At 38.8% G+C, this 12,841-nt stretch overlaps 1 protein-coding gene across 1 annotated transcript in view; it reads right to left on the bottom strand.

Moving 5' to 3' along the window:
* The window catches only part of LOC133568166 (aminopeptidase N-like), a 68,979-nt gene that overhangs the window by 42,813 nt on the left and 13,325 nt on the right, over positions 1 to 12,841 (bottom strand). The window contains exons 5-6 of the mRNA XM_061919906.1: positions 8,089 to 8,243; positions 5,406 to 5,519 (exon numbers count right to left, since the gene is read on the bottom strand). Of these exons, the coding sequence (XP_061775890.1) occupies positions 5,406 to 5,519; positions 8,089 to 8,243 (269 nt within the window). The remainder of the gene's footprint in view (positions 1 to 5,405; positions 5,520 to 8,088; positions 8,244 to 12,841) is intronic.

The following is a 12,841-nucleotide window of genomic DNA, read 5'->3' as shown; positions in this document are numbered from 1 at the left end:
TAGTCCCTTGTTAAGACCCAGGTGAGCGTCCGAGCACCAGCAGTAGGTGGAAGCCATATGTCACCATGGCAACCAAAACAAACAAGAGTGCACCAAAAAACGGGAACTACTGGAGTTCCAAACAACAGAAAATGACAAAAACAAACCAGACCACTGAACATGATACCTTCAACATTGTGCTTCCTAAAATGAGGCTTTAAGTTAAAGTTTTGTAAACATTTTGCCCACGGAAGGAACAAAAGTACACTCATTTATTTTGATGTACAGTACAGGCCAAAAGTCAATGCGTTTTCTTTATTTTCATGACTATTTACCCTGTAGACCAGGGGTGCCCACACTTTTTCTGCAGGCGAGCTACTTTTCAATTGACCAACTCGAGGGGATCTACCTCATTTATATATATCATTTATATTTATTTATTTATGAAAGAGACATTTTTGTAAACAAGTTAAATGTGTTTAATGATAATACAAGCATGTCTAACACATATAGATGTCTTTCTTTCACGAAGACAAGAATATAAGTTGGTGTATTACCTGATTCTGATGACTTGCATTGGTTGGAATCAGACAGTAATGATGATAACGCCCACATTTTCAAATGGAGGAGAAAAAAAGTTGTCCTTTCTGTACAATACCACATGAAAGTGGTTGGTTTTTGGCATCTAATTCATCCAGCTTCCATACAATTTACAAGAAAAACATTGGCGGCAAATTCCGTAGCTTGCTTGATTGACATTCACGGCACCCGAGGGTCTTGTGAGATGACGCCGGCTGCTGCCAGTTCATTATTATGAAAAAATGACAGAGGAAGGCGAGAAACACTTTTTATTTCAACAGACTTTCGCGCCGTTCCTTCCGTCAAAACTCTAAAGGCCGAATGCACATTTCCTATCTTCACAATAAAAGCCCTGCTTCATGCTGCCTGCGCTAACAAAATAAGTGTCTCGGAAAGCTGGCGTGCACAAGTGATGTGCACGCCAGCTTTCTGAGGGATCGCTTGTGCACGCCAGTTTTCCGAGACTCTGTATTTAGTTAGCGAAGGCAGCATGAAGCAGGGCTTTTATTGTGAAGATAGGAATTGTGCAGTCGGCCTTTAGAGTTTTGACGGAAGGTACGGCGCGAGAGTCTGTTGAAATAAAAAGTGTTTCTCGCCTTCCTCCCGGTCATATTTTCATAATAATGATCTTGCAGCAGCCAGCGTCATCTCACAAGACCCTCCGGTACCGTGAATGTCATTTAAGTGACGTCTTGGTGAAGATTGATGGTCACTAATTTTTAGGTCTATTTTTTTTAAAAGCCTGGCTGGAGATCGACTGACACACCCCCCGCGGTCGACTGGTAGCTCGCGATCGACGTAATGGGCACCCCTGCTGTAGATTGTCAATGAAGGCATCAAAACCATGAATGAACACAAAAAATGTGTAATAAGTAAAACCATTTTTTTATATTCTAGTCTCTTCAAAATAGCCACCCTTGGCTCTGATTACTGCTTTGCACACTCTTGGCATTCTCTGAATGAGCTTCAAGCACACCCGTGAAGTAAAAACCCATTTCAGGTCAAGTAAAAACCCATTTCAGGTCTTGAAGCTCATCGAGAGAATGCCGAGAGTGTGCAACAAAAGTAATCAGGGCAAAGGGTGGCTATTTTGAAGAAACTAGAATATATAAAAAAAAACATCCATCTGGGGATAGGTTGACTGACCCTAGTGTGTGAATGTGAGTGTGAACGTTGTCTGTCTATCTGTGTTGGCCCTGCGATGAGATGGCGACTTGTCCAGAGTGTAGGCCGCCTTCCGCCCGAATGCAGCTGAGATAGGCTCCAGCGACCTCCCCCGACCCCAAAAATGGACAAACGGTAGTAAATGGATGGCTGGATGGATAGAATATAAAGTTAAAGTACCAATGATTGTCAAACGCACACTAAGTGTGGCGAAATGATTCTCTGCATTTGACCCATCACCCTTGATCACCCCCTGGGAGGTGAGGGGAGCAGTGAGCGGCAGCGGTTGCCACGCCCAGAAACAATTTTTTGGGATGATTTAATCCCCCAGTTCCAACCCTTGATGCTGAGTGCCAAGCAGGGAGGAAATTGGCTCACGTGCAGGCATTCACGCACAATATGAAACGTTTGGTGGACAAAATGAAACAAGGAAGGAGTGGACGATTTTACGTGTAAACCAACTGTTGCATTTGTTTGTGTTTTTCCTCCCATCTTTTTCCATTTTCAATCCTTTTTTAAAAAATGCTCCAGAGAGCCACTAGGGCGGCACTAAAAAGCCGCAGGTTGCTGATTAACTAACATTAACATTAACTGAAGTATGTTAAATATGCAGAATTGTTCCAATAATGTGTAGATGCTCAAATAATTGGGTTCAGAAGAACAAAATAATCAATAACAACAACAAACAATACCAAAGGTTTGAATTGTGCCTCACAGCTTTTACTCCTGTGTACAATTTTACAATCACTTTTAAATTACCGTATTTTTCCGGACTATAAGGCGCACTTAAAATCATTTCCTCAAAACTCAACACTGCGCCTTAAAACCTGCTGCGCCTAATGTACGGAATGATTCTGGTTTTGCTTACCGACCCCTGAATTTTTTTTATTTTTTGCACAGTGTAATGATAAGTGTGACCAGTAGATGGCAGTCAAACATAAGAGATATGTGTAGACTGCAATATTAAAGTAGTTAAAGGACCAATGATTGTCACACACACACACTGGGTGTGGCGGAATTTGTCCTCTACATTTTACCCATCCCCTTGTTCACACTCTGGGAGGTGAGCAGTGAGCAGCAGCGGTGACCGCGCCCGGGAATAATTTTTTGGTGATTTAACCCCCCAATTTCAACCCTCATTCAATCAGGTATAATTGTGAGGTTTTGTATTAGTGTTCCTAAAAATAGATATACCGGCCCCCAGATTACATTTTCTCTGTAAATGTGACCCCCGAGCCCCCACCTGTTCTAGGCGCAAAGTTCAAAAGCCAGCACCTGTAATGATATTAGGAGTGTATTAGCGCCCAAGGTGTGGGTAACACACACGTTACAGGTTTTGAAGCAACATATGTTGACATCCAAGCAACGTTATCATGGACGCCCCTGCTTATTTCAGCAAAACAATGCCAAGCCACATATTACAACAGCGTGACTTCATATTAAAAGAGTGTGGGGTGGTAAAAATGCTGCCATTAAATCTTAATTGAATGATTATTTGAAAAAAAAAAAAATAAAGTTTATCAGTTCGAACATTAAATGTGGCCCCCGAGTCAAAATAATTGCCCAGGCCTGGTCTAACCACTAACATGTTTTTAGTGTTGTTTTTGTGTTTTGTGTTCATGCCTTCAGGGACAATTTACAATGTAAATAGTCATGAAAATAAGACAAAACTTTCAGCCTGTACTGTATATACTCTCATATTTCAACGATGGCTGGGACTTCAAGTCTAACCACAGTACCTAGAAATTATTTTGTGATGTTTTTTTGCTTGAATTTATATAAATGTTGATGTTAAATCCCTGTAATGTGCTTCATGTCAACATGCTATTAACATAAATGGTATGTGGTTATATTTCATATATCAGCTAATTCTACGCTATAATTTACACTATTTACTACCCACATTTTCTTTTTTAATGTTTCTTTTAATAAGTGAAGTAAATTATATTCATTTTCAACCCATATTCAGTTGAATATGCTTCAAAGACAACATATTTGACGTTCAAACTGATAAACTTATATATTTTTTTGCAAATAATCATTAACTTTGGAATTTGATGCCAGCAACACGTGACGAAGAAGTTGGGAAAGGTGACAATAAATATTGATAAAGTTGAGGAATGCTCATCAACCACTTATTTGGAACATCCCACAGGCTTATTGGGAACAGGTGGGTGCCATGATTGGGTATAAAAGCAGCTTCCCAAAAAATTCTAAGTCCTTCACAAGAAAGGATGGGGCGAGGTACACCCCTTTGTCCACAACTGCGTGAGCAAATAGTCAAACAGTTTAAGAACAACGTTTCTCAAAGTGCAATTGCAAGAAATTTAGGGATTTCAACATCTACGGTCCATAATATCATCAAAAGGTTCAGAGAATCTGGAGAAATCACTCCACTTAAGCGACAGGTCGGAAACCAACATTGAAAGACCGTGACCTTCGACCCCTCAGACGGCACTGTATCAAAAACCGACATCAATCTCTAAAGGATATCACCACATGGGCTCAGGAACACTTCAGAAAACCACTGTCACTAAATACAGTTTGTCGCTACATTGTCGCAAGTTAAAGCTCTACTCTGCAAAGCGAAAGCCATTTATCAACAACATCCAGAAACGCCACCGGCTTCTCTGGGCCCGAGATCATCTAAGATGGACTGATGCATAGTGGAAAAGTGTTCTGTGGTCTGACGAGTCCACATTTCAAATTGTTTTTGGAAATATTCGACATTGTGTCATCCGGACGAAAGGGGAAGCGAACCATCCAGACTGTTATCGACGCAAAGTTCAAAAGCCAGCATCTGTGATGGTATGGGGGTGCATTAGTGCCCAAGGCATGGGTAACTTACACATCTGTGAAGGCACCATTAATGCTGAAAGGTACATACAGGTTTTGGAACAACATATGCTGCCATCTAAGCGCCATCTTTTTCATGGACGCTCCTGCTTATTTCAGCAAGACAATGCCAAGCCACATTCGGCACGTGTTCCAACTGCATGGCTTTGTAAAAAAAGAGTGCGGGTACTTTCCTGGCCTGCCTGCAGTCCAGACCTGTCTCCCATCGAAAATGTGTGGCGCATTATGAAGCCTAAAATACGACAGCGGAGACCCCGGACTGTTGAACGACTGAAGCTCTACATAAAACAAGAATGGGAAAGAATTTCACTTTCAAAGCTTCAACAATTAGTTTCCTCAGTTCCTAAACGTTTATTGAGTGTTGTTGAAAGAAAAGGTGATGTAACACAGTGGTGAACATGCCCTTTTCCAACTACTTTGGCACGTGTTGCAGCCAGGAAATTTTAAGTTAATTATTATTTGCAACAAAAAAAAAAAAGTTTGAGTTTGAATATCAAAAATGTTGTCTTTGTAGTGCATTCAACTGAATATGGGTTGAAAATGATTTGCAAATCATTGTATTCCGTTTATATTTACATCTAACACAATTTCCCAACTCATATGGAAACGGGGTTTGTACTTGCAGTCCTGTTACTCAAATGACTGATCTTCAGCTTAGGAACCTTGTACATAAAATTAAATAAAGTCGCCTATAATAGACACAAGTAGCCTAATATGTGTTTTTTATAAGATCTGGAGTTGAAAAAAAGACAATTGGGGGAGAATTTCAATGAGCTATATTTGGTGGAATGGTTCATTTGAATATAAAAACACAAATGTGAGCTTACGGCTTTGAAGGTGGGTTCCACGTCGTCCAATGCCTGCGATGACATGTACGTGGCAAAGCCTTCTTTTAGCCAAACTTCATTCCACCATTTCATGGTCACCAAGTTTCCAAACCACTGTGAAAAAAAAAAAGAAAAAGAATCAGAACAAAGACATTTGAACACACTGAACACATGAGTCCAAACTTGGATGCGAGCGAGGATCAGCCTGGCTGTTAGTTGCAGTCAAGGGACTTATGTTATCCTCCAGGAGACTGTGGGCAGCAGGAACATTTTTGGCATTTTTTGCAACTCAACGCCAAGAAAACAAAAATGCTGATTATCGGTCCTGCTAGACACCGACAGCTATTTAATAACACCACTTAATAATTTGACAACCAAACAATTACACGAGGCCCTCAGTGCCCCTCCCGAAAATCTCCCAAGGCAAACAATCTCCCGAATATCTACCGATTTCCACCCAAACAACAATATTTGGGGCGTGCCTCAAAGGCAATGCCTTTAGAGTCCTCTACAACCTGTCGTCACGTCCCCTTGTCCTCCGTACAAACAGCGTGCCGGCCCAGTCACATTATATATGCGACACACACAAGTGAATGCAAGACATACTTGATCAAAAGCCATACAGGTCACACTAAAAGTGGCCGTATAAACAACTTTAACACTGTTACGAATATGCGCCACATTGTGAACCCACAAATGACGAACACAATTCGGGAGAAAATCCGCACTGTAACACAACATGAACACAACAGAACAAATACCCAGAACCCCTTGCAGCACTAACTCTTCCGGGACGCTACAATACAATATTGTAGCGTCCCCCCAATTTATACATTTATAAACATATATATATATATATATATATATATATATATATATATATATATATATATATATATATATGTATATATACATACATATATATATATATACCTTATTACCTTGAATTGCCACAGGGTATAAAGTATGCGCCTGCCTTGAATTACTGCCGGGTCAAACTCGCTTCCCAAAATAATTAGCACATGCTTAGTATTACCGCCTGTCATCATTTGCAAAATGGAGGAGGCTAATTTCAATACCAGCCATTTGAAATCGCATAAAGGGAAGAAGATTAAGAGCTATTCAGAAAGATTTAAGGTCCAAGCTTACATCACACTCAAATTTTTACTGCATGCCTTTGGTAAGTGCCGGAGTCGAGAAGAGGTTTTAAAATAATTAGCGCATGCTTACTTTTACCGCATGCCTTTGGTAAGCGCAGGAGTGAGAAGAGGTTTTAAATTAATTAGCACCCCAGCGGCAATTCAAAGAAATACAATATATATATATACATACACAGTATGTACATACATATATACATACATATATCTACAGTATATACATACATGTATACATATATACATTTATATATATATATAAACACATACATGTCAATCAATGTTTACTTATATAGCCCTAAATCACTAGTGTCTCAAAGGGCTGCACAAACCACAACACAAACCACTATGACATCCTCGGTAGGCCCACATAAGGGCAAGGAAAATTCACACTCAGTGGGACGTCGGTGTATACATATATATATATATATGTATTCATGTATATATGTATATATACACATATATATACATATATTACATGTATACATATATATACACACATACATGAATACATATATATATATATATATACACACACACACATACAGTATATACATATATATACATACATGTATATACGTATATAAATATATTTATATATACACATATATACATACATATACATACATACATTATACATATATATATGTGTATATATATATACAGTATATACATACATATATACATACAAATATATAAATACATGTATACATATATATACACACATACATGAATACATATATATACACACATACATGAATATATATATATATATATATATATATATCCATCCCATCCATATATATATATATATATATATATATGTATATATATGTACAGTATGCATATATATAGGGCCTGCAACGATATTGTAGATATCGCGGTATTGCGGTTTCAAAGTCTTTTGAAGCACTTTAGCGTGAGACGGGTCTGAAAATAAACCACATCTCCAGAATCCTCTCCTCAGCACGAGGACAGCAAGACGGGAGGCTGGGAACGCCGTCAGCAGTAACTAAAATGTGTTGTAAAAGATACGAGAATAATTTTTATTTTTATTTTTTTTGGGCCATTTCCATCAAAATCTATATTTTACTGTTGCCGTTATGTTGCTATCAAACCCCGGCAAAAAAAATACCCTTGAGCGTTTCCAAGGACACGATAATGTCTGCAGAAATGCTCAGAACGGAGAATAACGGCGTCAAGTATAAGATGTTATTAGATAATACTGTACAACGCACATGTGGAGTTTAATGACACATTTTATGATATCCAGGTATTCAGAACAGATAAAATAAGTGCAATGCAATAAAAATCTACTTATCCACAGTCATGACACGACACAATATGTGCCCTTTGGCCTTTTGGGTGGCATGCAAGAACAATTGTCATGCAATCTTCCACTGCACTATCCAAGAAAAATCAAAAATAGTATAGTCACGGATAATAAGCAGTAAATAATTTGAACGTGTGTTGCGTGCGTCTGTTGGATAAGTGAGTTGTCCCGAATGCGTCACGGTTTATTGCCTTACCTGGTGAGCCAGCTGACGTGCGATGGAGTAGGAGATTGTTTCCCTGTGCAGGAGTGAGGACACGCCCGACTCGTACAGCAGGACGCCCTCGTCGTACGTGATCAGTCCCCAGTTTTCCACCGCCGCGCCCGATAAATCGGGCAGCGCAACTTGATCTGAGGGGAAAAATTGGGAAAAATGAGGATATAAATACAAACGCCGTTTCCGTATGAGTTGGGAAATTGTGTTAGATGTAAATATAAACAGAATACAATGATTTGCGAGTCTTTTTCAACCCATATTCAGTTGAATGCACTACAAAGACAAGATATTTGATGTTCAAATTCATAAACTTTTTGTTTGTTTTTTGCAAATAATAATTAACTTAGAATTTCATGGCTGCAACACGTGCCAAAGTGGTTGGGAAAGGGCATGTTCACCACTGTGTTACATCACCTTTTCTTTTAACAACACTCAATAAACGTTTGGGAACTGGGGAAAATAATTGTTGAAGCTTTGAAAGTGGAATTCTTTCCCATTCTTGTTTTATGTAGAGCTTCAGTCGTTCAACAGTCCGGGGTCTCCGCTGTCGTATTTTACATTTCATAATGCGTCACACATTTTCGATGGAAGACAGGTCTGGACTGCCGGCGGGCCAGGAAAGTACCCGCACTCTTTTTTTTACGAAGCCACGCTGTTGTAACAAGTGCTGAATGTGGCTTGGCATTGTCTTGCTGACATAAGCAGGGGCGTCCATGAAAAAGACGGCGCTTAGATGACAACATATGTTTTTCCAAAACCTGTATGTACCCTTCAGCATTAATGGTGCCTTCACGGATGTGTAAGTTACCCATGCCATGGGCAGTAAAGCACCCCCATACCATCACAGATGCTGGCTTTTGAACTTTGCGTCGATAACAGTCTGGATTGGTCCAGATGACACGAATATTTCCAAAAACCATTTGAAATGTGCACTCGTCAGACCACAGAACACTTTTCCATTTTGCATCAGTACATCTTGGATGATCTCAGGCCCAGAGAAGCCGACGGCGTATCTGGATGTTGTTGATAAATGGCTTTGGCTTTGCATAGTAGAGCTTTACCTTGCACTTACAGATTTAGCGACAAACTGTATTTAGTGACAGTGGTTTTCTGAAGTGTTCCTGAGCCCATGTGGTGATATCCTTTAGAGATTGATGTCGGTTTTTGATACAGTGCCGTCCGAGCGATCGAAGGTCACGGTCATTCAATGTTGGTTTCCGGCCATGCCGCTTACGTGGAGTGATTTCTCCAGATTCTCGTAACCTTTTGATGATATTATGGACCGTAGATTTTGAAATCTCTAAATTTCTTCCAATTGCACTTTGAGAAACGTTGTTCTTAAACTGTTTGACTATTTGCTCACGCAGTTGTGGACAAAGGGGTGTACCTCGCCCCATCCTTTCTTGTGAGGGACTGAGCATTTTTAGGGAAGCTGTTTTTATACCCAATCATGGCACCCACCTGTTCCCAGTTAGCCTGCACACCTGTGGGATTTTCCAAACAAGTGTTTGATGAGCATTCCCCAACTTTATCAGTATTTATTCCCACCTTTCCCAACTTCTTTGTCACGTGTTGCTGGCATCAAATTCTAAAGTTAGTGATTATTTGCAAAAAAAAAAAACGTTTATAAGTTTGAACATCAAATATGTTGTATTTGTAGCATATTCAACTGAATATGGGTTGAAATTGATTTGCAAATCATTGTATTCCATTTATATTTACATCTAACACAATTTCCCAACTCATATGGAAACAGACTTTGTTCAAACAAATGCATAAATCATAGAGGAACAGACAACATTAGGCTGACCATATTCTGAAATCCCAAAAAAAGAGGACAGAAATATGCGTGCCACCAATTTGCCAATGATACTCATACTTGCTTTATATATAATATATTTATTTAAATAAAGCATTTTTTTCTCCTCTGTTGACAGCAGTGTTGGCACTAGGAATTTTAAAAACGATAGTCCAGGATATCAGTCGCCCACTACACCAATACATCATCCCACTAGCATCAGGGCGCAGGTACAGAACCATCAAATTCCGGAGGGCCGGCCTCAAGAAAAACCTTATCCCTGCAGCTATTGCTGACCTGTTTGACAAGCCTGTAAATGTGTTGGTCATGTATGATGTATTTTTGTTTTTTTTTGGTTTTATGATGTGTAATGTGTATTGTTAAAATGTGCGGTAGTGAATGTTTGGGGTCCCACTTTTTGAAAAAAAAAATAATAATATAAACGTATGCATTATCCTGTTATATCTCACATTCTATATTTTGGAATAAGGTCGTCATAAATGTTACTTAATTCATTAAAAATAATAATAAAGAAAGAAAAATTTGTATGCATAGGTAAATGTATTCAGTTATAAACATTCATTCACTTTCTTCTTTCCTTCATGGATCTGAACTTTACCGCTGCTGGTAGTTTTTATATATTTTTATTTAATAATTTGTAGGTGGATTTATTTCAGTATAAAAGTTTTCGGTCATGAAATGATGATAATGGTGTGCCAGGGCATACATACATTTTATATTTAATGCTTAAATCTCTGGAGTCTACATGAACTTCACCTCATTTCAAAATGTTTTAGTTTTTTTTTATGTTGTTTATTTGTTTGTTTGTTTGTTTCCCGCCCTTTTTTGTCAAACAAAACCATGTGTTTAATGGCAATTACATAAAATATGCAAAAATCTTCCATCAAAAATATTCTTCAAAGTGGAATATTTTATATGAAGTAACCGGAACCTTGGATAAGCTCGATAATTCATAATAACATTGATTTTGATTCAATATTATGTTTTGGGCACTGACAGTTTGAAAGAAAAAAAAAAATAGCTTTGTTTTATTAGTCAACATTGCACATTTTTTCACCTTTATGTCAGGCTTGCCCCTGACAGTTTGGTTGTGTTTTAGTTTTTGGGTGTGTGTATTTTTTCTAGTCTTTAGTTCCTGTCAGCACTCTTATTTTGGTTCAGTTTCCTGTTTGTCTCCCTGATTGCTGTGTCCCCTGGCAACACTTGGTGTCAATCGGCCCGCTCCTATTTAGACCTGTTTTCTCCTCCAGTCAGTGCTGGATTATTGTCGTGTCGCTTGTAGCTTTGTCTACTTCTGTTCACTCTGCTCATGCCATAGTTCCGTTCGTGTCAGAGTGAGTGTTTTTCTTCTTAGCCAAGTTTGTTATCCGCCTTGTGCGCGCCTTTTGTTAGTACCCTTTTGTTTGTTCTTGTTTAGTGTTTAATTAAATCATGTCTACCTGCAAAATGCCTGGCGTCTTCTCTGCATCTTGGGGTTCGTCACCAACTATATGTGACACTTTAAACTTTTTTATTTCACTTTTGTTATGTTTTTGTTTATTTTAATAGTATTTTTAGAATGTGCCGTGGGCCTTTAAAACATGAGCTGTGGGCCGCAAATGGCCTCCGGGGCACACTTTTGACACCCCTGCTATAGAAACATTAAATCTGATAAATCTCTCGATAAAAAGCAGAGTCGCGCGTTTATCATAACTCTCTTGCTCTCTGCCCTTCCCTAACGAATTGTGCTGCATGCCCACACCTTCACAATTTGTTTTGTTTTCAACCCCTTCTTAACCCTGAACGTACATTGAAAACACACGCAACCCTAGCTCAAAACGACGGACATTTGAGGCATTTAAGAAACCCCGCCCGGACAGCCCTGCGAAAGAGGACTTTTTCTGGGGAAAAGAGAACTTATGGTCGGTCTAGATCAGTCTGTGGAAGTTGTAGTAGGGAAAATGAACGTAAAGACATTGAACTTCCTTTTTTTTTTCAATTGGTACGAAACCAGTTTGCCTGTCACACTAAATTAACTTGAATAACAACATCAAAGATTGTATAATGTGCTTAGATAAGCAACTTCCTGAATTACTTTTTCAAGGCAGGGTGACGCAGTTTAACATAAGTCATAAATTAGAAACCAGATTACTGCTCACAGTTTCCTTGTTCTGACCTCAGCTACTTATTTTGCGCCACTACTTCCTTGCTCCTAGTTTGTTTGTTGGATGTCGTTTTAGGTTGGAGAACCTAGACCAGTTGTTTTCAGAGTATGTTCACCAGAAAACACATGGCTCTCCAAGTACCACCATAAGGACCAACAATAAAATACTGTAGCATACTAGGCCTAAGTATTCACTAAAACCGGGGCGGACGTTTTATTTAACAAGTGGAGTGGATATTTTGGGCCACTGTAACACAACATACAGTTTGAACAGTAACACTGTGTTTGAATATAGGAAAATACTTAAATACTTAAATATAATGGTACAAAACCCCAAACCAGTTAAGTTGGCATGTTGATATGGATGCCCAGGATGCTTCAATAACGGCCTGTAAATAAAAACAGAATACAAATAAACCTTTTCAACCTATTTTCAATGGAATAGACTAGAAATACAAGATGCTTATCTTTCAAACTGGAACACTTTGTTATTTTTTGCGAATATTAGCTCATTTGGATATTGATGGCTGCAACATGTTTCAAAAAAAGCTGGCTCAAGTAGACAAAAAAAAGGCTCAGAAAGTGTGAACAAATACGTGAGCAAATTGTCGAACAGTTTAAGAACATTTCTCAACGAGCTATTGCAAGGAATTTAGGGTTATCCCCATCTACGGTCCATAATAGTATTTAAAAAGTTCAGAGAATCTGGAGAAATCACTGCACGTAAGCGATGATATTACAGACCTTTGATTCAGTGTGTAAAGGATATC

The sequence above is a fragment of the Nerophis ophidion genome, linkage group LG14 (genome assembly GCF_033978795.1).
Source record: "Nerophis ophidion isolate RoL-2023_Sa linkage group LG14, RoL_Noph_v1.0, whole genome shotgun sequence".
Lineage (NCBI taxonomy): Eukaryota > Metazoa > Chordata > Actinopteri > Syngnathiformes > Syngnathidae > Nerophis > Nerophis ophidion.
The sequence above is the reverse complement of the archived record's forward strand: the minus strand, read 5'-3'. Positions and strand labels throughout refer to the sequence as shown.